We start from the raw sequence: 27,870 nt of genomic DNA on the forward strand, positions 1-27,870 counted from the left end.
AAGAACGACATTAATTATGTCACCTTAGGAGCCTAAAAAATCAAATTTTTGGCAACTCGAGGGGGGGGGGGGTGCATTTTTTAATCGATTTTTAACGTACATATCACTGAAACAGCCTTTCAATAGTTGTTTTCTAACAGAGCATCACAAGGTACGAACTCCGCTACCTCCTTACAAACCATTTTCAAATTCTTAGGCTAAATGCATAGGTAGCGTGGAGCACCGTTGAAAATATCGAATTGAAAAACTAAGCAATCGTAGGCATTTTTATTATCAAGTGAATGCCAAAATTTCTATTTTTGTAATCCCGGACTCGGCTTTACGCCCAAGGATGGAGCCACAGCAAAAGTTGCGCAAAGCGAGGTGACAGTCGTCGCACCCCACCAGCCCTCCCATTTCAATCCCCAAGGTGCACGTTCACTACAATCGTAATTTGACAAACGTTGGTATGTTTAGCCACCTTCCGCTTGGCATCAAATTTCACTTCAGATAGATGAACCATTATTACTAGCGTGCAATAATAGCCCATCTCGCTATCGGACACTGCTTGAACATTTTACGGCCATGTAGCCTGCGCTGCCACTTCTGCAACGTCAATCGTCCCATTCACGCCACTCGTTCGTTGTCAAAGGCAGCAATAACTCAGCATTTTATAACACCGCCATGAGTCCAAACTTTCACTTCAAGCACGCACCGCGCCTCACACTCAAGGCCGAAACACGGCAAATTCACAGACACCACGTTGTTTTTGATGAACTTCCGTCTTTCGAGTTGCGCAACTTCCCGCAACACATCAAACGACTAAATGTAATCCCAGCCACCCCCGTAACCAAAACCACGGTATAAATTGGCAAAGAGCGCTCTGCCTGAACCACGAGCAACTTCCTCGCCCAAGGGCTACGTTGTCCAATCTTCCCCACACCAAGGTGGCGGCGCCCAGTAATATCGTTCCAGAGATACGGAGCTCCGAAAATTGCTGTTTCATCATCAACTTACACAAGTAGTTTGGCGGCTCAGTACACATCAGTATTTTTTCTAGAATACTTTGCAATGGTTTTCAATGAGAAAACTTCAAAAACTCACAGAATATAACTTCCGCAACCCGACACTGTGACTTTTGGAAAAAACATCTCGCGGACAATTTTACGCGGGTTTTTTATTGCATGATCAATCAATTAAACCTTTACATACAGCATCACCTTGGGGGTGCTGGAAAATTATGCTGTCAGTAAGCATTTTTTCTCAGTCAAACTGACGAGAGCACTAAAATCCTTGGCTCTCAGACTGTTTTGGAGCAGTTCGGTGCAATTATTGCAATTTTCAAGCTTTCGGAGCAGCCTGGCGCAGGAAAACGAATTTGTATCAAAACTGCGCAATATGTGCAGCTGTCTCCCCCGTCTTTATCTTGCACCGAAATCTCAAACACGGGTGTTTCTGCTTTTCACCTCCATCAGGAAAGCGGCCGCCGCTCCCATCCATCTCAAGGGTTGCAGGAAGCAAAGAGCACTGGAGCTGTCCAAGCACTTTCCAATAAGTCCGGATATACCCCATGTTGACGCAACGGACTATCGACATCACAACGCCTGGCAGCGGTGTTTTCACCGCAAAACCGGCACTGCAACGTACAGATCGTGCCTTATTGAAAAGTGGTTTGAGCTAGTATAGTGAAGAGTAAACGCAAGATTTCTAAAAATTTCGGTCAAGATACACTTTCGCGATTGTATTATCCAATTTTCGGCAAAAATGTGATCGTATTAAACGCAAAAAGATGCATTATTTCTAAGAGACATCGGCCGGGAATAAAAAAAAAACGTATTATGCCGAATTGTATCAACGAGATTCCACTGTACCAACAAGCCCATAACACCGTTTTTAATCAACCAAATTCTTCTGCCGAGCAGAGCCCCCACCACTGCATGTATTGATTAATTGTAGGGTTTAACGCGCCGACACAACGCGGGCGATGAGACGCGTCATAGTGGAAGGCTCTGGATTAATTTCTACCACCTAGGGATCTTAAGCGTGCGCCGAAATCTTGTACACACAGACGTTTTTGCTTTTCGCCTCCATCAGAAAAGCGGCCGCCGCGACCGGAAATCGATCCCGCGTCCTTGTTCTCAGCAGCACAACGCCTTAGCCACTGTGGCGGGTTCGCCACAGCATGTACTGCACCGACATTACCCAACTGCAGGTGCGCTCACAATCCTAAACTACACCGGTGCTCCTCTCTTCTCACCCAAAGTCCACTCCATCATCCTGGAAACATTCTACCACCAGATGTCGGTTAGTATTTCACTCACATGTGTTACCATGTGTCCTTTCTACTTAACAGCAGGTCTAGTGAGCGATTCATCTTCACACATTTCAGAGAGACAAGAAATGCGTCGAAACGTGTTGCACTGCAGAGTGCAAACGTACAAGACACCTATGAGAACGGTTTGATCAAGTAGAGCAAAAAAGTTGTCAGGCTGTGCCAGCTGATGCTCTTTTTTTTCTTTCTTTGCTCTTCAGTACTCCACCATATCCATCACACACTATTTCACTCAAAAAAAAAAAAAAAATCACCCTAAAACGCTCCTTCAATACAAATGTGCACCCTTATTGGAATGCATTAATCAGCATTGTAGCTTCTTACTCTTGAAAGCCGTATTTTGACTCAATTAACTATCCCGTCCACCCACTCGTGCTAGAGCTCGTGAAGACTGTCTGCAAGATGGTTTGGGTGGTTTGGCAATCCTGGCAGTTCATGCAAGTTTATTTAGCAATGTTTTCAGCAAACTGCCAGCCAAAACCAAACCGCTTTCCTGAATCTGCTGTCTGCACTTATCTGCACATACGTTCAAAACAATCGGTACATATTTCACCATTTTTTTTAAATATTTTTTAACTACCTTACTAGGCAGTGTTAACAGGACTTGACACCACCACATTTCAGGAAGGAAATGAAGTATTTATTCAAAAATCTACAACAGCAGGATCTAAAAAAAAATCAATAAATATAGTAATCTGTTTGTCTGCATTTACATCGATATTCCCTTTTTTTTTCTTAAGCCTCATTTCCTTCTTGCATTACATCAAATTCTAATGTTGGCATTTGTACAGACGCAAAACAACCCACAAAGCAAGGACTGAAGGCAAAGAACCACAAAAAAAGAAACACGAAATTCTATGGAAGGAAATGTGTGCAGCCTTCTTGATTGCATCCACGTCTTTCGTTTCATTTTATTCTTTAACAGGGGATGGCAAGTAGTGTGCTGTACAGAAATATGCATATTTGAAACAAAAAGTCTGCACTTCACAAAAAAAAATGTAACCGATGGTGCAGAGAGAGAGAGAGAAGGTTACACACACGCACACTTGCACACGCACACACACTTAAAATGTACAGCGACACCTTTACGACGCTTTCGTTCAGGCCGTACCACACATCACAACCGGCTTGTCTCTCGCCATTTTTTCTTTATACTCAACAAGGTCCGACAGCGGCAATTTAAAATTAACAACAAAAAGAGACAACAACACGTTCTACCTAGCGTTATCACACTGACGAAAATATGCAGACACTTCAATCCTGATCTCAAGCGCCCGTTCCCCTACTCCTCACCAGAAGAGTGCTGCCGCCTGCCCACCCACCATTCAGGCAACACACACGTCGAAGGCTTCAAAACTTGCAAGTGACTACACCAAGAGAGAAGAAAAACGTTTTCCCATAGCACATTTACGAGCCCCTCTCGAAGGCGGTCACATTCTCACCTGGAAGGGCCAAAGAGAAAGTCGTCTCAAACCTTTCGTAACCGCAAACTGCTATAGATGAAAGGCATACACAGAGGGGCCTCCCGAGATATCTGCACATACGCCCGCAACAAGGCGCTCGATGCAAGTAAATGAATCAAGAATGCGTCAAGTGTTGCATCCTAATCTCTCCATGCTTTCAAATCGGCTGACACTACATCTTCAATTTTTTTATTCAAACCACATCCGCTCAGTGCACATGAACTCAGCTCAAACGAAAATCCCAGCTCCTTCCTTTTTTTGCCACCATCGCAGACAGAGCTTTAAAAACAAAGAAGACGATAGATAGATCTGAGCATTAACCGATTACCGCGGCCAGCCCAGTCCTGCAATCAGCTTCTACACCTTGCTTTCACGCACACCCCTAACTGAGTAGCGCGTTCTACACGTACCAACTGTACTACCCAGTTTACACCAGAAGAACTCGCAGCAATATATTACACACCCGCAGAGGAACAGCCTTTCAGGGTCTGTTGCATCTCTGAAAACCTCCGCCCGCCTCAGCCGTCGCCCGTCATTATAGCCTCGGATAAGACTGAGTTGCTACTGCTCTCCCAAAAAAATGCAGAGTCGAGCAGGCTTGCATGACCATCGCTTGATGTGCCAGAGAAGGAAACGACGAAAAAGTACTCACAAAGCGGTAGCACAGGCTACAAACCACACGAGAGATGATGAAAATATAAAGCACAGAAACTCACGGACGACATTCATCGAACAAAGCGGCGAGCCCCAAGAACACACAAGAACACACACGCAGGCACACGAGACAGACCCGAGAACGGAAGACACCTAAAGACCCGGCAAAGAGCAGCACGCGCGCTGCCGCGCGGAAAAGCAGACACAACACACCAATGCTGAAGAACGAGCTGAGTTTGCCAGTGCTCAGGAAGTGCCTGCATGTCGCGGGACGTCACACCCGCTGTCGGCAAGGAGGAGGAGGATTTTTCATGCCAGGTCGTCAAAACAGACCAGGTGGCTGATTGCACCGAGCCACCAGAAGGCTGAGCCAGGGTGTTTAAGGGGAGAACGAGCGCGGGAAGACGAGAAGAGGATGCAAACTAATGGAAACTCTGAAACTAACCCGTTCGTCTTGCATGGCGGCAAACTCTCGGACCTGGCTCTGAGCACGGTGCCCCGACCGGTGGCCAGCCGAAGCTTGAAGGGAACGAATGGCGGCCGGGACACGGGTAATGCAAACAACCCTAGTGCTACCGGCGGCTGCCTCTTCCTAACCTACGCAGTCCGGCAGCTCGTCCTCAATGTGGTCAGCCATCTCAAGAACCACGGACTTATCTCCGAGTCTCCCTTACGCTACCGGAGTCAGCGTGGTTCCAAACACCGCGCCACCACTCTTCTCGGGACATGAGCAAGCCGAGGAGACACTCCCTTCGAGGGGGGAAGAGGCTGGAGGGCCCGCTGCAAAGCACCGAGCAGCCTCCCCCTGTGGCGGAACAGCTTTGTCTACGGGGGCAACTGCACACCTATCAACCGGGAAGATGCAGCTAACAGGGGAGAGCCCCATCAAGGGAAAAGGGCACACCATCCTCGTGTGCAGCCGCCACGGTTCCTTGCGGCCAGAACATACGGAAGAGGGAAAAAAAAAAAAAAGATAACAGGGACACAGGTGCGACAACAATGATGGGGTGGGAAGGAGCGGCAACGGAGAGGAGCGCCCTCTCTCCCTCGTCCGATGCAGCACTGCGCACCAAGAACGCGAGAGAAGCCCAGCGTGAGGCTCGCTCCACACGGCACTCCGGGAAGAAGTCCGGAGCCGAGATGAGGAGGTGGACAAAGGTGGCTCCCCGGGCAAGGTGCTCGGAAAGTGTCGCACCGCCGACCTTGGAGTGGCGCTCGATCTCTGCATGGGTCACACGGAGACAGCGGGGGATCAGTGTTGCCCACAACAGTTGTTCCGCTCGTCCCTACCGCACCAAAAAACATAGTTTGACAGCAGACGCATCGCAACAGTCGAGCACAAACGCCCCTCGTAAAGCGGCAGACATCCGAAACTCGTCCACACGAGAAAATCACCTATGTGCAACAACTCCGCGGCCACCTCGCGTGCCAAGATCCAAAGAAAGCAAACGCAATGAACACGGGGTCCACGGCTAGCCGACAGATTCCGACACTGTCCAGCAACGACAACCTCTGCCCCTCCCAGCAGCTACTTTTTGGTGATGGGTGCTGCTGGTGTCACTAGATACGGTTACAGGTACCAGCACTCTCTTCTCCTATCGTTCCGTTCCGCCGCCGTGATCACTGGTCAGTTCGCATCACGTGACATTCATTTACACTGCGACGGTTCATCGGCACAGCGAATGTTTATGCGTTTTCTGTCGGCCAACTGTGGTAGCAGTCTCAGCTTGTCCTCCCTGCTCTGCGGCTTCCGAACGCAAAATCAAAGATACTGCGCTTCGCAGCATTTCACCTGCAGAAGTGTGTCCGAAGACGCCGTGTTTCTGCGTCTTCGGCAGTGTTGTTTAGCGGTGAGGCCACAGAAGCGGCAAGCTGGCAACACTGATTAACACCAAAATGGCTGCCGTTGCTCACTTGTGTGCCTCAGTGACAGTGCTCTGTATCTTATCTAGTGACACTAGGTGCTGCCAGCAAGGTCACCTCAGACAACAAAAGGTTTCTGCTTACGTACAACAAGCATAACAGGTGGCTAACCACCGTCCAAAAAGCATGCACGCTTTAATTAGGAGTGGGTGATTGATTCATTAGCCTTTCCATTGACCAGTTAATCCTTTACCCGTGATTACCGCCGACAGAACATCTACAGCTGGCTGCCAAAACTTCATCCAAACGCTAACTTCATTTCAAAAACCGGGCTAGGCACTCTGAAACACTTGGTGCCATCTGCCATGTTCCCGGAGAGGCACACATGCGTTTCCTGTATGGTTTACACACACTTACCGCCAAGACAAGAACTGTGTCAAATCGCAGAGCAAAATAGCCTTGCAAGTGAGACGCACGCTAAGAAATGCAGCCAATCTCTCGATTCCACTGCATCCTCGGTGTGTGCAATGGGGAATTATCGAACTGTAGTTCCTAGTGCGTGTGTGTGTGCATGCATGCATGCATGCGTGTTAGATTGGCATCACCACGAAAAACAACATTTATTGCGGCGTTTCGGCTGGGGTCCAGCCTTTTCCATTAGGCTAGACTCCAGCCGAAACGTTGTAATAAATGTTATGTTTTTCGTGGTGATGTCAATTGAATACACCATTCAGTTGTATCCCTAGAAGCCTGTCAAGTTTTGGGAACCACCCGTGGTTAGCACTCAAAGGTTTATGCAAGACAGAAAAAACTGTCTGCTTTGCCTTTATGCACTGGATGTAAAACAATCATGCGAGCTCAGAAATGCTAAAAGAAAAAAGCTTGGAAACTATGTTCTTCCACAAAATCAGTTCACCAAAAAACTCAGCCACGCACACATTACTTGTACACACCCCTTTGACACTCTGAACAGTCTATAGCTGCCCACACAGGTGTTTGGCAAAAGAGGAACGATATCCCTCGCTGTGGGGCGAGGGCAGGGAAGTGAGTTCCATCCGCCTAGTCACTAGTGCAACAAGTGGTATGAGAAGCAGAATTGGTATCCTCCTCCTCACAAGGTACAGCAGCATGTTCCACCATTCACTCAAAACGCACACGACAAAGTATTCGACAAGTGTGCAAGCAACGAGTGCTTATAAAGTACGATGCTCCCCAGGCTGCTGCACTCTGTCGCTTACAAGTTAGGAACAGCAACAGAAGTTGCCCCTGGGCACTATCATCGCAACTGCCTGTTCCTCTATGTGCTGAAAAGAGTGCTCTGGGAAGCACAAAATTAAAAAAAACTCCAAAGCAAACTACAGTCAAACTCCGCTACAACGAACTCCGCTACAATGAAATTCCCGCTTCAACGAAGGTTTTTCGATTCCCCGCCCGCATCCCATAGGCCCCAATGTATTAAAACTCCCTCCACAACGAACCACTTTTTTTATTGTTCTCCCGGTTCAACGAAATTTTCCCGGGACACAAGTCACTCGATCTGCAACGGACTGAACCACTCTAACTAATTTTGATAAGTTCTAACAATGTAAATTATTAGTAGCAACATTTTCTCCGAACATCCGGACATCGAGAAGCTGCCGCTTCTCGATGTCCGGATTACCGGCGCCGACGGCGCTCAAAAGCGGCGGCGGCGGCGGAGGAGGAGGAAACGGCCGAAGCATGGGCAGCTCTCGAGGAAGCCGGCATTGTTCCTGAGAACGTAGCATTGAGCGACTACGTAAATGCCGACGCGGACGTGATCGTCTACGAGGAGCTGAGTGATGCCGAGATCCTCAAGAGTGCTCGCGCCGCCTCTGCCGCCGCCGCCGATTCATCCGACGACGAAGAAGTCGGGCATGGTGTTCCGACGGTCCCGACGTCAGTGACCGCGTCGCAGGTCATGGACTCCTTGGACGTTTTACGTAGTTTCCTTGGCGCCCATGACGATGATGTCGCCATGCAGCTCCTCGCAGACTGTGAGCAGCGCATACTCCCGTTGCTCGTGCGAAAGCGCAAACAGTCAAAAATCAGCGATTTTTTCAAGTTTTGGAAATAAAATGCTCCCAGAGTGTCGTGCATATCCTGTGCATATTCGTGACCGCAAATTAAAATATAAACTCCGCGCTGTGATTTCACGACGCCTTCTTTTGCGCGGATCTCCACGAGTACGACGCGCATATTACAACGCTGGTCTAAGCGCCGCGAGACGCGTTGTGACCGCAAATTACGATATAAACTCCGTGCTATAAAAAGGGTGCTATTTTTGGCGGAGCGAGCTCCAAGCAAGTTGGCAACATTGGGGCGAAAAGGTAGGTGGGAGATTTCACGACGCCAGTTAGACGCCTGCCCTGTTTTCTTTATTTACTGATTTTCCGCGACAACGAAATTCTCGCTACAACGAAATTTTTCGCGATCCCCGTGAATTTCGTTGTAGCGGAGTTTGACTGTAGTTCCTTTTTCTTCTTGCGAGCATAAATCATGAAGCCAAATTCGGCGAGACAAGCACATCCCGCACATTAAGTGAAAAGGCCGCACACATTGATGCCACAGGCTTGTTGCCCAAGCAGCTTGATACATAGCATGGGCAAGGCATGGGTGCCTATAGCAAGGCACCTTAATATTGAAGGCCTTCTAACCCTAGTAACCCTCCTTTAAAGGGACACTGAGATGGATTACGAGTGCAAATTGTAGTCTGGAGTCCCTGGGCCATGTTTCGACCACTCTCGCTGTGTTTACGCAACTTCATTCGGTAGAAAAATCAATACAAAAACGCTGTCCTGCTCCCCTGCATCCTGGCCGCCCATTTTCTGCGGCATTTCGTGCGACGTCACAAAAAGGTGGCTTGGCTCGACTGCACCACTGCATGGCTCACCAACCCTCCGACAGAGTCACTTGGCCCAGCGTTTAGTCCGCCGGCTGCCAACGGATCGTCGCAATTCGGTCGCTCAGTTGAAACTAAGCCCTGGCATGTTTGTGAATGGAAGAATGTACCTTTACTTTGTTATTCTGCACACTGTATCAAGCTCTAAGTCCAGGTCGCTCCACACAAGCGCACATGATGCTTGTTCGCTTTGCTTTGCTGACGGGCACGCTAGAAGGAAAATCTAAGGCCACTTGAAGACGGGAGAAGAGTCATCGAAGTTAATACTATAGGTACTAAGGAAATAAAATCAACCGAAACTTTTACCGTACAGCGTAAAACTAAGGCGCAGGAAGCACTTTCTTGCGCTGGGTGAACAAGCACAGCAGTCAGCAGCACGACCACACATCTGCGAATGCTTTTCCGTCTAAGAAATGCAGTCGCTAGACACGAGATATTCTGGGAATTTGGGGGATGCTTACTGCACGAGCGCTATACAACAAATAGTCATGTAAGCTGCTTGGAATGCTAAAACTAAATAAAAATGTAAACTGGCTTACATTACATTGTCACGAAGCCAAAGACGACGCAGTTGTCTTCAAGAAAAACAAGTTTATTTTGTGCTCCCCTAACAACTCAAAGAATAGAGAGGCGGCGAAGCAGCACTCAACAAAGTGACGTGCATAGGCAAGCGTCGATGAATCGAATACCGCGGCTTCTGCATTGCACGCTTTTATCTTTCGGCGCGAGTGTTTCTCAAACCGTCTATTTACATCCAGAACATTGTAGATCAAAGAAGATTATTCTAGGCTGTTGGCGTTCATTGCAAAAGCTCTCCCTATCAAAAGAGAAGGAGATAACACGTGTGGCATAGAAAGAAAGAATGGTACACGCGCTTCCCTTGGCACACAGATAACACAGACCGGCGCAGCCGGGCAGTAAAAGCAAAACAAATAAACAAACCCAATGCATGGTTCGCGGCAATATACTTCATATTTCCAATTTTGGCAGCGATGGCTTGTGGCCGAGTGGCCTGGAGTGATAGGTTTGTTTTTTGCAAGTCGCAAGTTTGAATCCATGAGAGTGCTTGTTTTTTTAAGTTTATTTCTTTGTTTTTGGCCAATGTTTTCTATACTGAATTCACCATTTTTGTGCTGTAACGTTCATTGCTCCGCAAGCAAGTTTGCAGAACGCACACAGGCTGACACTGACGCACTAGCGAGTTCTTGTTGGAGTGCTGTTGCCGTAATGCACCGACTGCTTGCGGGCAGTGGGCACAGTCCCGAATAAGGAGACCCTTGGCCTGAAGCGAAAATGCTTTTTTAAGATACAGGCATGAGCCAGGCAAGCTCCAAAGATGCGGTAAAAGCGCATCGCATTTGAGCGTCTGCGGTGACGCGGAGGGCATTCATCCACTGAGTAGGTCTCAGCTAGTGCTTGCTACGATTCCAAGCCGCCCTGGTAGGCTTATCTGACACATTTTACAGCCGACAACACAGCAGAAGCACGGTATGCCGATTACTGAGATATCGAGAATGCCCATCCAATGATGCCGTCGGATGTCAAGCATGTTGTTTTACAGAACCAAAACTGAAACGGGTTTGAATGCCAATCTAGGACATCGTCCAATCACGTAGCCCCTTTTACTGACATCACTGCTGCTAGCTGTTTGGGGCCGCCGCAAACCGCGCATGGTAGTGCTTCTTCTTGCGGGCTTTATAAAATAAATACCACCTTATCTCCCGGACAAACGATGAAAAGTGTGTTCATTTGAGCCAGGCTATGCAGTGCAAGCAAAAATTGGAGCTTGACAAATTCACTTCACTGTCCCTTTAAGGCCTGCAATCTGTTCTTTTGCTCCAAATCCTCCATGGTGGAACACAGTGGTACCAGAGCCTCACAAGCAAAGGACCGGTTACCTCGTGCAATACGCCACTTCCATACAAGAGAAGCAAGCCCCAAGTTCGGAGGAAAGCCACGCGGGTGCTAGGAGAGGGAGAGGGGCACTACTCACCCGAGAACACAGCACAGCACACGCGCAGGCAGGCCAGGCCCAGTGCTCAGGAAGAGGCGGCCTGCTGGTGCAGCCTGGAGGCAAAGCGTGCCTGGAAGAGCTGTGTCTCCTCAAACACGAGCACCTTGAGCTGTTCCTTGGGCAGGTCGTCCAGCTCCGTCTCAAACTTGAAGGGCTCGTCCGCCACGGGCTGGGTAGGTCAAACAGGGGAGGGAACACACTCGCTCAACGGTTGCAACACGCGCACCACTGGAGAGCAGAAGATGGGCACTATGATTGGAAACTAAGCTACTACAGTTTTGCCCGCACGCCCTGGGACTTGAGCTGGAAACTTTAGTGCTGCGAACCTTTTCTATTCAGCAAGATGCATGCTGTAACCTGTTCAAGCTGCCTGTAGGCTCATGCGCAAAAGAGTCAACATTCAGGAGATGCCAGGCGTCTTGTTCACACAAAGCCCAATGGGCTGCTATGCGACGCCGTTACTGAGCGTGCTGGATACGGTCTACGCTTGAACTCAACAAGGAAGCCATCACAAGCCACGCCGGGGAAACCACAACCATGTGTTTGTGAGAAACAAGTGCGGCTACAACACACAACTGCCTAATCTCTCACTTCCTCCTGCATTGCTGGTGACGGTGAGCCAGAGGGCCCGTTATCTGCAAGACCTCTGCGCCTACTGAGTGCCAAAATTGCGTACCACTTGTGCAATGCGCTCTTGCAACCTCCACACTTATCAGAGAAGTCGTAAAACCCTCGTGAATAGCCACTGCTACGTTCGGAACACAACCGGCTTCATAGGCAATGACCTCCCCATGCTCAGCAATCCTTGTGAACCATGTTTGCTATACTCGTGTACAACGCAAGAACGATGACGGAAGTTGCGCGCACACCGCATTCACTGCAGCCAGCTGTTCCTCTGCACGGCACAGAGCCTGTTTCTGCAAGCATGTCAAACGGGACATGAGCCATTTCCGTAATTTCTCGAACTTTACCTGTTTATAAATTAGTGAGGCGTGAGCCCCTGCTGTTCTTAAAACTCGTACCTGGATACATTGCTCGCTCATAAGTGAGGATAAAACGCAGTGAAAACCGGTGCAGTGGCGTCGAAGAGAACTAAAGCCAAACGGCAAAGGTTTTCACAAGTTTCCTGGTGCACATGAGCAGTGGCTGAAGGAGATATCTTGGAGATAACCATGATTCTCATTGTAGGCACTGACAGGGGTGGGTTGCCACACCCAATTTTGCCATTTGCAGGGCCCCTAATACACCTCAAGGAAGGTGCTGCAGGCATGGCTCCCTTCCCTTAGTGAAGGAGCTGCAGCCATTGAAGAGGTTTGCATTTGTAGTGTTAAACGCACCCGACCCGTTTCGTGAAAAAGGCATGAAGCTATAATGGCACACAAAACAGCCCTGTTGGAGCTAATCGCAAATAAATTCACAAGACCATCCCTGTGAGATTTTGCACACAGACTGACGGAGCTCCAAGCAAGATGAAAGCTCCCCAATGTGACAAGAAACTTGGGAAAAATTCTGAAGGTTCGAATGAACGAAAACACTCACAAACAAACAATTGTAGTTGAGCAGCTGGATACCGTCCCAGTATGGTTGTTTATATGTGCATCTATGTTTGTAATGCAAACAGCCAGTTCCGAACTGACCAGTATATTCTAGGTACTGATTGATATCAGTCGGTACTGAATAGTATGGCCACTATGTTTAACGCCAGCAGTCACACGTTGAACCACGAGTGGGGCAAAGTTGGGGAAGCTTAGGAATAAGTTTAGCACCACCTAACATCGCCTCTACCCATCAATTTCTCATCCTGCTGGCTTCCATAAGTGCCGGCTGCGTTAGCAGGTCATTACCTGTAGAGCCAGTTATGCTTAAGAGGCAAGAGAAGGGAGGCAGCAGCTTTGGCACTCAACCGGGACGCAGCTGTCCCAATTCTGTACTGGAAAACAACCGCTGTCCTAGTGTTTTCCCTCAAGTTCCAGAACTACAGGATGGCTGGTATACACCTTTTAACAAAAGCAGCGGTCGCAAAGATGGCGATCTCAAACAGGAATGCACAAAATAAAATCCCCAACAATGTACATTGCTGCACTATGTGCGGAGCAAGTTGGCCCCTACCACCCAAATCCCATCCCTTCCCCCTCCCTGGAGCAGTGGGAGTGCGAGCTGACCCGCTAGCTGCCTGCTAGAGACGCAGGTTAACCTCTTGGGTCCAATAACCTTTATTGCTCCAATAAAGGCTTCTCTCTTCCTCCTCCATTTGGCCATACATTGTTCATGCCGTGTGGCTAAGAGTTCACCGCGCTGCACTGGCCACCTTCCCTCCGACTCTCGGCAATTTTGCTAGCCCAACCACGAGGTTACCCACTCAAGCGCGAGAAGCCGGGTTCCCCAAGCTGGCGGCAATTTTTACGTGAAAGCTTTCCGAGTGGGACCGATGGCGTCCTGCCAAAAAACTAAAGCATTTCCCCATAACCCCCTTAGTCGGCTGAAAAGCTCTGATAAGATCGCCTGACACAGCTGCGTGCTTGAAACCAGGCTTCTATTGTGTCAAAACAGTTACTTGAAAACCGCGAAAAAGGAACGGTTCTAGATAAGACAATACACGCATCGATCGTGAAGGAGGAGTACAATACTGTACCTTTATCTCAAACCACATATCGGTATATATTTATATCGTGATTGATTGTGGGATTTAACACGCCGACGCAGCGCAGGCGTTGAGGCGCATCGTAGTGGAGGGCTTCGGATTAATTTTTCACACCTGGGGATCTTTACCGTTTCACTTCCGTCAGAAAAGCAGCCGTTGCGGCTGGGAACCAAACCCGCGTCCTTGGGAATATATTCAGATTGTTCATACATGTGTTACCTTAGTGCACGAAATATCATCACACGGGTTTGTTCTTCGTTTGTGATTTGGGTCTTTGAAGCTCTGACGATCGATTGGACACACTTTCAGCAAGGGTTCCAACGCACTTTTCACGCCCATTTGATGTGAGAAAGCTTTCGCGCTTCAATCAACTTTCTTTACGAAAGGATGGTAAAGTTTTTACCTGGACCCTTTTGGCCCCTCAGTGCACAATGCAACTGGCCCCATTTACTTGACCGGCTACTTCGCTACACTGTGTGCCAGAACTACGTCCACAAGCTAAGCATGCTTGGTGTAGCGTCCACAATGGCACATCACACAAAGGGGGGGAAAAAAAAAGAAGAAAGAAAGGAAAAAAAAATCCGAGGCAAGCCACCCACCTCATCCCCCGGGTCGTAGTACTGCTCGAGGTATGGATGCGCCAGCGCCTCCTCGACATTTATCCTCCGGTGGGGGTTGAACGTCAGCATCTTGTCCAAGAGGTCCAGGGCTGCAAGGGGGTGTTCAAACGAAGAGCTGGAACACTGGCAAGACCCACCTCCAACGCCCACCGTCTCAAACAGCCTAGGGCCCCCCCGGACCCCACTTCGGCCCCGTAACGACGAGCGCACTACCCACCCTTGGGGTCGGCCTCGGGGTAGAGCTTGGCCCAGGGGATCTTGGCCTTGTGGGGCAGCGACTGCAGGTACGAGCGGGCCTTGTCGTTGATGATGCAGTTGAGGTCGTCGGGCCCCGGGGAGCCCAGCACGCCCAGGATGTGGTTCAGCTGGTCCAGGTAGTGCTTGCCCGGGAAGAGGGGCCGGTTGGAGACCATCTCGGCCAGGATGCAGCCCACGGACCAGACGTCGATGGCCTGGCTGTAGCCCTTGGAGTTGAGCATGATCTCGGGCGCCCGGTACCAGCGGGTGGCCACGTACTCGGTGAGGAAGCCCGTGTGGTCGTGCTCGGGGTCGGCCACCCGGGCCAGGCCGAAGTCGCAGATCTTGAGGTCGCACGTCGTGTTCAGCAGCAGGTTGCTGGGCTTGAGGTCGCGGTGCAGCACGTTGGCCGAGTGGATGTACTTGAGGCCCCGCAGGATCTGGTACAGGAAGTAGCAGATGTGGTCGTTGCTCAGCTTCTGCGTCTTCAGCAGCTTGTACAGGTCCGTCTCCATCAGGCACTGCACTATGTAGCTGCAGCCGACCAGGGTCAAGGAAAGGCCCACCACCCTGCCTGCTGGCCGCGTCCTTTAAAGGCCAACTGCACTCAAATTTCACCTCGGCCAAATTTGTTTTTAATGCATAGTAAGTACCCCCAAAATAAGCTGAGACACAAGTGGTAGCCCCGTGAAACGCCTCGTTAATCAGTCAGAAGCGTTCAAAAAGGCTCCGCCGCAGACCACTCTGCACCTGCCGGCGGATAGCGTAAACAGCCATGACGCGCCTGTGACGTTCCAGCCGACGGTGGCTTTTTCCTCTGGCCAGCCACGCAGCGGGAGAACCGGTCGAGCTCTGCTGCCCCATGCGCGCGTAGAGCTTGCGCGCAGACATTCTCCCGAACTGGTGACCGTCCGGCCGCTCGCTGGACGGCTGCAACGTCACTGCAATGGCCGCGCTCTCCTCGGTTTCGGTTTCAAAATCGCCGATTTTTGCTGGCCGCTTGCGGCGTCCACGTGCGTATTTCAGCTGTTGTATTTTGCATGTTGCTTTCTTTTTAAGCAGACTATACGGAAATAGGGTTTTCAAGAAGTCGAAATTTTGAGTGCAGTTGGCCTTTACAGGCACCACGCCGTCCGTCTAGCTGGGTCTAGACGTGTCTCTAAATGTCAATCCATGCGCTAAAAAGAAAAAAACCACCCACCGCTGGTGGGAGATTTCAAGATCATGTGCTTTTTGCAGCACGGCCTGCTATAGCAGGGTGTTTTCCTCAATGGCCATTACTTAAGCTTACCCTAACCAGTAAATGGGCATTAAAGACGTGCACGCAAAGGACTGGTGACACGAATTCAGGAAACGAAATGCAAGCGGCAGGCTGAATGCAAGAAATGCAAGGTACAGGTGCCATCAAAAGTAATTGGAATGCAAATTTACAGGAATGTCTTCTGGAAACTGCCTGGTTGCATTGGTGTACGTTTACAGGAGTCCTTGCTAACAGAAAAAGCTTCCTGTAAACAGGTAATGGCCGTCGTAATGCCAGCAAGACAGACATTTTGTGATATTCACAAATCCTTGTTCCAGTTACTTGCGGTGGCACCCTGTGCATAATCACGTAATTTTTCCAGGTTTTCCGATACGGGCATTTCACCAAGAAAAAGATGCATCGTGTCCGTAATGCTAGAGAATTCCTAGTACTACATACAAGGCCTGTCGCATCAAGGATACACATCTTTCATCTGTTCGATTGTGGGTGCCCGGATGATGTCCCTGATGTCAATGATCTGAAAGAGATGGAGACAGAGAGAGATCCTATGAATGAGACCTGTATGTGAAGTACACACATACACACACAAAACCTGCGCATCATGGCACACTGTCACTGTGTCACTCAGCGAAAAATGATGCCCCTCTTGGCTCAGTTAGTTGGCTCACTATTATCTGACAGTACATAAGCGGCACAAAAAATGAGGATGTGCATAAAAAAAAAAAGACCCTGTGTCGTGCATGCTCTTTTTGCCCCCATACTTCTTTCAAGTGGTATTAACAGGGCTGGAACAGGGTATACGGGTTCGGGAGCAATCCTGGGAGCGGGCGAAAGTGCCTTTTGTAGCAGGTTTGGAGCAGTGAGAAATGCAATTAGAAGCAGATGTAACACCATTTCACAGCATTAAGGTGCCTGCCTAACCTCCCTGTTGGCAGCTGGGACAGCCCCATCCAAGTTACGTGTAATCAATCGAATATTCAGGCATTCTACCGTGCACTAAAACCTACCCCGACCCGGGAACGCAGTTCTGGTACTATAGGGAGGCGAAGCTAAAGTTTGCTGGGCGAGGGCAGCACTGCACTCTCCCCTCCGCGGGAGTACGCGGTGGCCGCCGCCACTTCAGCACGTGCTTTTTTCGCTGCACGCGTGCTGCATTTTTCGCGCTAGGAAGAGGGCTGGGTAAAATTTTCTTCTGACTTATGAAACCATACGCGTCAGTTTGTGTCCAGCAAGTTCAGTTTAAATGTAGAGTAGTTACTGAGTTCATTTTTGTCGACGTTTTTCTTGTCGTCTGCTACACACCCGCTGCTCGACCGGAAGACTACCCCGACGATTTTAAGGGGGGAAACGCGTTGTTCGGCGGTAGCCGGCTGCTGTCCTTTTGTCTGCAAGGCGACAGCTGTTCAGCTTGTCACAGAGTACTTTTCTCTTCGCGTACTCCCTTCGCGTGCTCGCGCTTCGGACAACCTGATTTTCTGGACTGCAGGAACACTGAGGCTTGCAAAAAATGTAAGATAAACGTGATTGATTATGGTAATAGGCTATTTCTTACACTTGAAACAATCAGCTCCATCTTATAAAAACGCATTAGAAAGGCACACGATAATTGGTCCGTCTTGTCATTGCGACAAGTCGCAATGACAAGACGGACCAGAGCTACTACGGCTAGGTAAATCGCTAGAAACTATTTTTTTTTCACCCATGCAAAATGTCAACCTATTTTGTTATATATGAACGATATCGAACGGCACCAGCTAAACAACTCCGAAGTTCATTTATTATAGCGGAAAACAATCATTGGCAGCATGCATTAAAAAAGTGTAGAAAGGAGGACTCGTTAGAACACTAGTTCGCATTTTCAAAGCCGGGTAATGTAAACTGAAAGCACACAGATACAAACAAAAATGTGCCAACTTATTTCACCTTCCGAACCGCAGTGATCCATGCTTACCGTCTATCCTTTTGGTGCGCTTTCGCGGGGATTATGCAGAATTTAACGAATGGATCCTCTTCTTTCGCCTTGTTACTGTCGTGGCAGCTGACCATGCAACAATATGGGGGGTTTGCTTCGCTTTCAGTTTCATCTTTTCGTTTCGGGCTAGTGAGGAGTGTTCCCGCCGCCCTTTGTATGTGCTGGCTTAAAGGGGCACTGACACAAAAATTTAGCATCTTGTTTTTTTCGTTGCGATAAGTAGCTAGTGACCTACTTATAACCTGTAGAAACCTCATTTGCTTCAGAGTGCGACGGTTGTTTAATTAGAGGGATTTTAAATGCGGCCAATCGCAGTTTCGGTTTCAGCGAGTGCCGTGAAACGGTGGATTTTGTGGATTTTGTGTGAACAAAGCTGACCACGTGACCGTCGGAGGGATATCACAGAGCAGAGCCGCCGTAGCACTGTCGAATCCGCATCGACGGCAGTTTCTGCGAATGCCCCCACGTACTGATCTCGTGAGGCGCTTAATTAAAAAGCGACCGTGGATGTGACGCAGGCGCTGCGAGTGCAAATGCTACTGTGGCTAAAGAACGACGCGCGACGCTCGAGACGGTGGGTGGCAAGACGCGCGCTGGGAGCAGCCGGCCGGTCTGCCTACAGATGTGTTCGCTCAGCACTGCGGCGGATATTCGAGTGCCGCTCTCGTAAGCGGTGCAGATGACAATTTTTAATGCAACCCGCCATCGCATCATTAACTCCTTTCTCATGTAAGCCACTATGGTCGGGACTTGGGGACAATTTCGTGCAGCGGTAACAAGCTATCACTCGAGCTACCTGCGCCGGCCTGGGCCACTTCGCGGCCCTGGCCGCCGCCTGCACAGCGACCGTGCGGCTAGCTCAGTGGGCTTTTCGTGCCTCCGGCGCGTTTTCGCATCCAATGGTAATAAACAGTAATAGAAACAGAGTGCCTGGAATCGCTGTAGAACTTTGGTCGCGGCCAGCTGCCCGATTAGGTGACGAAATCACGGCGCCTCCGCCGCCAACGATCGGGTCGTTCGTTCTCGAGAGCAGAAGCTCCGCCCTCCGGCCCTCCGATTGGAGCGGCGAGCCGGGCGAGCTCGCGTAAAACGCCGGTAGTGCGGAAGCGGCAAACACAAACTCGTGACGTGTTTGGATGTTGTTTATTTACAATTGCGCGTGGTCCTCTGCTGGCTGCTCGGTTGCGTTTCGCACACTTCAAAATTGATTTTAAATATGTTCTAGGCTGTATTCGCCGCTGATATTTTGCAGATGATGTATATGTGTTCCCACCAATCTATCTCCGACGTTATCTCGCCTTCAAAATTTTGTGTCAGTGCCCCTTTAAGTGGATCACGCAGCATTCGTGAGTAGGAGGCTGGATGCCTCAGGCGGTGCGGGAGACAGCACGAGCTGCGCGTGCACTTGCCAGACGCGGAGGAGCGGGCCGGAGGGTGTCTGCTTAGGGCGCTGAAAAGCCGTTCACCAGACGCAGTCGTTTTGCGATGACTGAGGTGGTTAGACCAGCCAAGGGTCACCCACAAGAGCACTCTTTATCCTGTGAAACCGCCGGGGTGCTCGGCCGGGGTACTCGGCAGACGACGCGTCTCTAGCAGACGACAAGACAAGCACCGGCAGAAATGGACCCAGTAGCTACTCTACGTGTAAACCGAACTTGCTGGACACGTGTTAATGTGTATGCTTTCATAAGTCGAAAGAAAATTTTACCCGGACCTCACCGTAGCGCGATAAATGCAGCATGCGCGCAGCGAAAAAAGCACGTGCCGAAGCGACGGCAGCCACCGCGTACTCCCGCGGAGGGGAGAGTGCAGCGCCACCTGGCGATCGTTCCGGAGCCTATAGCTGGAGGTTAACAACATGCGGACTACCTTCGGCCCCAGAGAGCACGCCACATTATCACTGTTCAAATGTCAAACCTAGCGCACAGATTCTAAGGGGATCAGATAACCACGTACTGTAAACGGCAGTGTTTTAGCGAACGCATGGTGGCATTCTATAAAACAAGGTGTTTGTTTGCATTTTTTTTCTATCGAAGAGCGGTTTCAGCGCATGCGAAGCTGAACATAGCGACATAGCGATGTCTTCGCCCGTCAGAGGGTTGCGGGAGTCGACTAAGACAGACAAACATCTAGACTACGTAACTACAGAGTGTTAGAAGGCACGATTAATGTTGGACCATCCTGCACTAAGCAAAGCTCACAGGTGAAAATGAGTAATTGCTTCGCAACAAACGCGAACCAAATTAACAAGCGAAGGCAAAGCGTATCGAACAAATAGATGCCGCTACGGAAAGTTGCAGGCAGCAAAGATAGGAACGCCAAAACTTGGCGAATGGATTGATGTTAACCTCCAATAAAGTACAATTTTTTATATGTATCTGTTTGCGATGAGACACAAAAAGGTTTTACTTTTAGCAATTTTTCATTGATTGTGGCGCCGTTGCCCGCACCGGCAGACAAAACCGTGTAAATGCGACACAAGAAAATGCAAAGAGAAAACGGGTACTGCTTGCAGCTTTGTGGCTAAGCCAGAGCCAACTTCCATTGCCACTCATAGCCTTGATGAAACCGAAACCATAAATGCCTTGATGAAACCAGAAACACGATGTTTCAGGCAAGTTTTCGGGAGCTGGGCATCGTGGCAGTCTGCATCTCGCGACTCAATTCAGCCACTGTGGCCGCAGGACAGCGCTGATAAACGAGTTTGGCGCGACAGGGGCGGTTTGGCACAGGATGGCGCAAGTAACCAAGTTTGGCACTCAATGGCACAAATGGCGCGCAGCTGTTCCACCCCTGCGTATACCTTATCCGAACGTCCCCCATATTCCTTTGCACCAGGGTCACAGGACCACAACAAAGGAAGGTTAAAGGGACATTAAAATAGCTTTAAGCTGTGGTTTTCTTTCAACCAAAAGACTACGCTCTGTGCAACTTTGTCAGCATTTTTTCAGCAATGAAGGGTGCTTTGTTTGCACAGAAATTGACAATTCAAGCAGGCATTCCTCTCCCACACTGTCCACTAAGTAGGGTTGCCACCTTTCCCCGAAGAAAAAACTGGCCCTTCCAGGGCGGGACAGGTGAAGGGGCGTGGTTGTAGAAGGTTGCGTTTGAGTTAAAAAAACGTTTTTTTTTTTGACATGCAATGCCATTTACTGTAGTGTTTTCCTACAAAGAAATCAACATAACATTTGTACTGAAAGTGATTGAGATTTTGCTTATTGCTGTGAATGTGCTGCACTGAAAAGTAACCGCGCCGGCGACATTTCGTTGTGTTGTTCCTCCTTTTGGTCCCTTTCCATCTCAGGAATCGCGCACACGGCCGCGTGTTTTCTCTGCTCACGTGTCTTTTCACAGCTTGTCGACACATATTTAATGCTGTAGTTGATGTATTGACACTTTAAAAAGACCAAAAAAGAAATAACCACGGCCGATAGCCAAAAAACCGGCCAATGTCAGCCAGTTTTAGGTACAGACCAGCCTGCTGTCTAATAAACTGGTCGGGCCGGTCCGAAACCGGTCAGGTGGTAACCCCACCACTAAGCTCCCTATTCAAGTCACCAGTCATCACATTTAAAGGAGACTGTACAAGCACCTAACTGCAAAAAATAGCCTGTGTGCATTTTTCAACAGGTTCACTCATTCTCTTTGTCACATAGTGTCAATAGAATCATGCAGTTTTCATGACCTACAAAGTCACAAATCACAAAATGCCCTCCAGCAGCATTTTTACATAAAACACCCTTTTCTCACCTGTCAAGGAGTATCTGGTGCCGTGGGGCATAAGCAATCCTTTAGAATAAAATTATTACTGTTTCTCAAGCCCCAGGCAACTTTGAAGCCTGTTCATGAGCCATGCCAAGGACAAGTGGAACTGAAACGCTGCTCCTCCAGACAGGGGGGCCAAATTTCCCTCTAGTATATATTAATATGAAATGAACTAGCCACATTGATTTCATAACACGGATTGGCTTTTTAAAGTGTCGATTTTTTTTTTCTCAAAAAGAAATGAGCTGGTTGGGTACGGATGTATTGCTGGTGAAACCCAATTTTGTGGAGCAGGTTCCCCTAACTTTTCGAACAAGTTTTTTCCTATTAACTGACAGCCATCGAACTCAAACGTTCCACATTTAGTAAAACTCCTCCCCCTTCAAGTGAACAACCTGACACTCCCAACAGCTTCTTTTATGACAGCAGCAACTGTAAAATGCCAACGTCAACAATACGCACACAGATGTGACCGGCCATTAAAAACCCCCAAAAAGCGATAGTACACAGGCGAGGGAGCACTCACGTTTTCGTGCTTAAACCGCGTCAGTATCTTGATCTCCCTCAGTGTCCTCTGGCAATATGTCTGGTGCTCAAAGGGGGAGATCTTCTTGATGGCGACTTTCTCGTTGGTCTCATTGTCAAAGGCAGATCTGTAAAAAGGGTCGGCACGAAATGAGAACGTACGCAGTTAATGGCGTCGCAATTGAGGTTGCGGCTCAATCAAACACATGGGCCCACTGAAATGGCTTTTACACGTACCTCGCATTTCACCAGAGACAACTACATTCATAATGCACATTTGTCGTGACAAAATTGGTCACACAAAATCTGCCAACTTGCCAAAAAAAAAAAAAAAACAGGAGGAACAAGTGTGCCACGCATTTCCAACAAGTTGAACAGGCCCTCCAAAGAATAGTCCACACTTGCAGAACATAGTGTGCCTAGGTTTCAAGAGTGCAGCTAAAGCTAAACAATTCATGCACATCAGCCCGAAAAAGCGTGTGAAAGCAAGACGAGAGTGGGACTGAAGCCACAAGGAAACAAAATTATTCTGACTGAAATCAGTGTCTCATGCACTAAGAGCACACAATGTGTACTAGCATCTTAGTGTTAAAGGGTTCCCAATTTCTGCCTGTACCCCTAATCAAACAGCAAACATTCCTACTAGCTAGTACACACACAGATGTCTAGGTATCATTATTCTAAACGTCAGCCTGCTTGCATGTACTCTCACACATTTTTCCAGCCATTCCTGTCTGGCAATGCCCTAGCCCATTCTTTGCCTCCGTATCTCCTGCTTTTATTCATCCATCAAGATTACAATGTCTGGTATTTTAACTTGACACACAGCAAGTACTTTGAGAGTGATGCTGTTGGCATGGGTCGGATGAGCTTTGAGCACATTGGGTGCAACCGTTGGTGGCACAGCTGAAGGTGCAACTTCTGTTTGCACATAACGCACTATCATAACCCGCAAAAAATACCTTTATACCTAGAGCTGATAAAATTAAGCGTACGTTTGCGTAAAAATAAACTTGAAAAGAAAGACTGCACTCTTATAGCTGCTCACTACATTGCATTGAAGCATAATTTGCACACTGAACGCATGTGCATTGGCTACACACTAGAAAGTTACACAACAATTTGATTAATACTTTGAGCAAGCTTAAGATGTTATTGTCATGCAATGCAAATGTTGATCAGCATAGTTCTGACAACACCACTGACATATGCGGTTAAGGCGCCGCACACTGAGTAAAAATGAAGCCGCTATTCTCAACCACAACCTCCCAAACCGGAGAGTATAAGCGGAGAGCTGCCTACTTCTTCAGTTAACGAATTTAGTTTATGTGGGCCCCATTATTTCTTCCCTTGCCTTTGCAAGGCCATTCATCTTGCACGCCGGAGGAGCGGGTCCAATTCCAACCCAGACGAAAATTTACCATAATTTTATTAAGGCAAAATCTTTAAAACCACCCATTGAGCAAAAAAAAAAAAAAAAAGGTGTCTGTAATAGAACAGGTCCTTCGGAAGCATTCTACAGCATGAGGCTTTCCATAGAGTGGGCCTAAACTTGATCGCAGAAAAAAATGGTCGGCCACGCCACTACACCACAGATAATGGGAGCGGAAGAATGCAGCTGAGTGCATTCCACTTTTTTAAAAATGATAGTCTTTCTAGTGCTACTTGAACGCAGAAATTCTGGTCTGTCAGTCCCTCGATGAAACGTGGACTTGGCCGGGTTAAATTAAATGGTTATATGCCCACAACCATTCCTAAGCATCTAGATCTGGTGGCAGTGTTCATACTTGTCAACATTGTTGAACAAAAACAAAACATTACGCAGATCTGAGGCACAAAATCAGTACATAAACGATATTTGCAGTGTTCCTTTATTATAAATTCGCGGATGCTTGATTTCTGCGATAGAAATGAAATACACCGTCGCCCACCATGGCCGCCATCGCCCGCTACATTAGCCCCCCTGGCGGATGAAAAAATGCAGTCTTCCATCATTGCCCGTGACACTCGCCCTCCCCATGGCATTCCAAGAACTTCAACAGTAACGGAAGATTCCAGTAGATGGCGTGTGAAACGTGCGTAGGGAAGGGCCTTAGCGTGGAGTAGTGGAATGCAGTAAAATTAAATACATTTACGTGGCAGATGCACTATCATCTTCAAACAACATGTGCAACGAAGTGAGCAGATGCGCAGCCAATTTTTTAAAGTGTGATTTTTACTCCTCTGTGTCAACAACAATGACACAAGATTTTTCAACTCACGAGGTACATTATGCTTTCACATTAAAAAGTTCACATTAGGGCCGAACTCAATTTTACGACAGCCCCAAAGGGCACAAGTATAGTGAACAGTGCTTGCAAAATTTTAATCCCAAATTTACATCAAGCTTGTCTCCTAAAAGCAATCAATTCCTTCTGAAGTGTTGGTCAAACATTTCTTTTCTTGCAACATAATGCAAGTCACAAGTAACGACAACAATTTGCTCAAGTTGCAATTTGCTTCCAAAGCGCAGTGCTTGACTCCAAACGCAGTTACGTGAACTAATCAGTCCTAAACATCCAAGTATGCGTGTTCGATGTGGGATCCAGCACAGGACTACCTTATTAACACTTTAGAATCGCACAAAACTGCAGTGCACGGTTTATCTATCTAATTACGCTCATAAGGTCAGTATATCTTCAATGAAGCGGACACTAAACCTGCCTCCTCTTCCCCTTCTCAGAAAACTGCCACAGCCTAATCAGTTTCATAAAGTCTATCACCTCAATCCACAACTGAGAAATTAACTTTCCAGTCCATCATACACATCTTTGCACATAAATCAGCCTTTCAGAATGAACGTACCTCATTGTCGTACTAATCTGCTATCCAATTTTTTCATACCTAAAATGTCAGACAACTGGAACCACTTGCCAGCCACGATAACCACTATAACTGATGTGCGCACATTTCACTCAACAATTGAACGAACTTTATGTGCGCTATAATAGTGCCCTTTCGTGAGTATATTGCTTTGTGTGTTTGTACATTTTTTTCTGGCAATAATCATTTATTTTTCTATTCTTCACGTGTAGTCCTGTGCTTACGGCACTTTTCCCTTTGCTTTGAAATGTTTTTTTTATCTATCCTGTGTATCCGCATACATTTCCAGTGAGCTATGTATATGTTTTTGCAATGATGGCTTATTTTTCTCCGTGCATCTTCCCTTTTCATGTATTCCTTTTTTTTTTTCCATTACTTGTACAAAAACCCACTCCCTCATGTAACGGCCCCTGGGCAGTGAAGGAACCGAAATAAACAAATAAATGCTCGGACAGACATTCCTAACCTTGCAACACTTTTTTCGTTAAATTTTCCTTGTTTGGAACCGCTTGGAGATTTTATAGCAGTGTGTCAAGGCGCAACTGCACAAGTTGCAGCACACACAAGATGAAGATCACAGCATGGGCTGAACTGGGTACGTTCAATGTTGGCCCGTTGCTCCTGCACAGTTCTTTCTGTTTTTCTTTAATAATGAACAAAATGTAACAAAAGTTTGCAGCAGAGCTACGCTGAACTTTCTTTAAAGCGATCCACTTATGGCATGCACGAAGCATTTCCTATGAAGTAACTACTTCAGCAACAAAAAACATCATGAGCTACTACCGAAGAGCTGTACAACACAAGTCCTGCCGATAACTTTGTGAAGATTGTTCCCCATTTGCATATTAACGGTGCTTTTATTGCGACTACAAAATAGCCTTCTTGAACATGGGCAGCCAACTAAATTAAAGTAGCTACTTCAGCACAAAGAAACCTCCTAACTCCGCACAAAAGCATGCTACAATATATCTTCCAAGGTGGTTCACGTGCCTGTAGCCGCCTACAACTTTGTAGAACTCGTTCCATTTACGTTGTTTTTCTAATCACTGCGTGACAGCTTTCTGAAACACGGGCATATAACGAAATTCGAGCCTTATATAAAGAACAACCGAAGGCCCCAGTAGCACCAGGAAACGGACATGCCGCGATGGGCAGGTGTGCAGCGCAAACTGGTTGGCGCAATGCGACACCAGTGGATTTACACGACGCCAGACTGACCCCACGCCGTTTAAACGATTCCGTAGAAAGGCAGCCCAGATGCGCGTAGACGCACCGGTCATCACGTTCTCAAGAAGTTCGGAATGCGGCCGCGGGCATTTTTTCAGGCCGCCCAATCCGGCATCACGCGTACCGCGCGCGAACGTCGCGGCGGATGAAAAGCGGTGACGAGCCCGGCGCGAAATCAAGGCGCTAAGCAATGCCAAGTCGTCGCACGAAACGCCCCAGCCCGTGCGAGGACAACAAAGAAAATGCGCTCGTCGAGCGGAAAGGTGCGGCGTCCGCACTGACATGTGGCACGCGCACGAAAAATATATAACGAGGCCGGAATAACGGTTCTCAACGCGGCCTCACCTGCGCAGCTGCTTATTTCGACTTTCTTTCAGCCATGTTCAAGGATAAAAACATCTCCCCAAGGCGAGGAAGAAAAAAAAAACTCCCTGGCTCCTTCCGAGCGGCTGACATAAAACTTTGATGAATGTCAGCCTACCCGCACCGGCGTTCGTAGCCCGGGCGAGAGACCTTCGCGGGCCGCTGGAGCGGGTTAAAAAACAAAGAAGAGAGGAACGCTTCAAAAAAAAAAAAAAAAAAGAAGGCTTGCATTGGCAGCCTTTCCTTCCGCATGGTCCCGACAGCAACGACAGCCGGCCACGGCAACACCCCATCGCGTGTTTTGAGCTGCACGAGCCGCATTGAGCACTAGGGAGCATCCGCCGAGGTGAAGGCGCTTTGACATTTAAACGCCTGTCGCATTGCCCGAACACTGCGGGTCGCCCGGCGGACGTGCATTAATATTTCGCCTGCTCGGCGAAGGTCAACTCTGGCTCGCCGCGACCGACGACGTCGAACTTGGACTGATCGCATCGGCGCACCGTATCAATTATTGCAACACCGTCCACACGGGCTCCGCGCGCACCGGAGCGAGTCGCAGAACCCGCCCGCGATAGCGAGCTCGCCCGAGCCTCGCCCGTCCGACTGCACGTCTCGGAGCTGCGGCGCTCCGGAGACGGGTGCACACACCACGACCGACCACTAGTCAGCGCAAGGCTTAACCTTGACGAATGACAACTGTTGCATTGCGGTGGGAGACCCGTGCGAACTCGGACGCACACACGGCACTCGTGCAAGACGTCGCTGGCGCTTCTCACAGAACAGCAGCTTTTCCCGGCGCCAAAGAGGTAACTTCAAGCTTCTACTCACACGACCATGCCATAGGCGCCTTCGCCAATGTAGGCTAAATTCGTATACCGCGGTGCAACTTCGAAAACTTGGCCCCTGACGATTTCCGTTGCTTTCGGCTCACAGTCGCCTAACTCGTTGGCCGCCATTTTCGTTACCAACGCTGTCGCCAGCTCCTTTCAGCTCTCCAGCGTGCTCGTCCGCTCCTCGCAGTTTCCATAGGGAGACGTCAGGCACACCGGACGTGACGTCGATCTGGGCCACACCGGCATTGGCCGCACGCCGCTCGAGCGGAGACCAATCGGATTCTTCCGTCGGACCTGACGTCATCTTAGCGGACGTGACGTTCGCCTGGGGGAAGAACT

General features: G+C 48.7%; 1 protein-coding gene across 1 annotated transcript; it reads right to left on the minus strand.

Annotated features, from left to right (window-relative positions):
- Positions 1 to 2,936: 2,936 nt before the first annotated feature.
- On the minus strand, positions 2,937 to 27,744 carry Rl (Mitogen-activated protein kinase rl). The gene is made up of 7 exons (XM_077677836.1): positions 27,527 to 27,744; positions 22,248 to 22,374; positions 16,446 to 16,501; positions 14,704 to 15,257; positions 14,466 to 14,575; positions 11,205 to 11,394; positions 2,937 to 5,650 (listed from the first exon to the last, which is right to left on the minus strand). Exons 1-6 carry the CDS (start codon positions 27,652 to 27,654, stop codon positions 11,251 to 11,253), a joined length of 1,119 nt encoding a protein of 372 aa, XP_077533962.1. The 5' UTR covers positions 27,655 to 27,744; the 3' UTR covers positions 2,937 to 5,650; positions 11,205 to 11,250.
- Positions 27,745 to 27,870: the final 126 nt, after the last annotated feature.

Source organism: Haemaphysalis longicornis, unplaced genomic scaffold (genome assembly GCF_048455015.1).
Source record: "Haemaphysalis longicornis isolate Haplotype H1 unplaced genomic scaffold, Haemaphysalis longicornis Haplotype H1 scaffold_7, whole genome shotgun sequence".
NCBI classification, from domain to species: domain Eukaryota; kingdom Metazoa; phylum Arthropoda; class Arachnida; order Ixodida; family Ixodidae; genus Haemaphysalis; species Haemaphysalis longicornis.

Coding starts and splice junctions, on each gene's coding strand:
- Rl (XM_077677836.1), bottom strand. CDS start 27,654: ATGGCGGCCAACGAGTTAGGCGACTGTGAGCCGAAAGCAACGGAAATC. Junction 22,375..27,526: donor GGCGCCTATGGCATGGTCGT/GTGAGTAGAAGC, acceptor CCCTTTTTACAG/ATCTGCCTTTGACAATGAGA. Junction 11,395..14,465: donor ACTACGACCCGGGGGATGAG/GTGGGTGGCTTG, acceptor TGACCTACCCAG/CCCGTGGCGGACGAGCCCTT.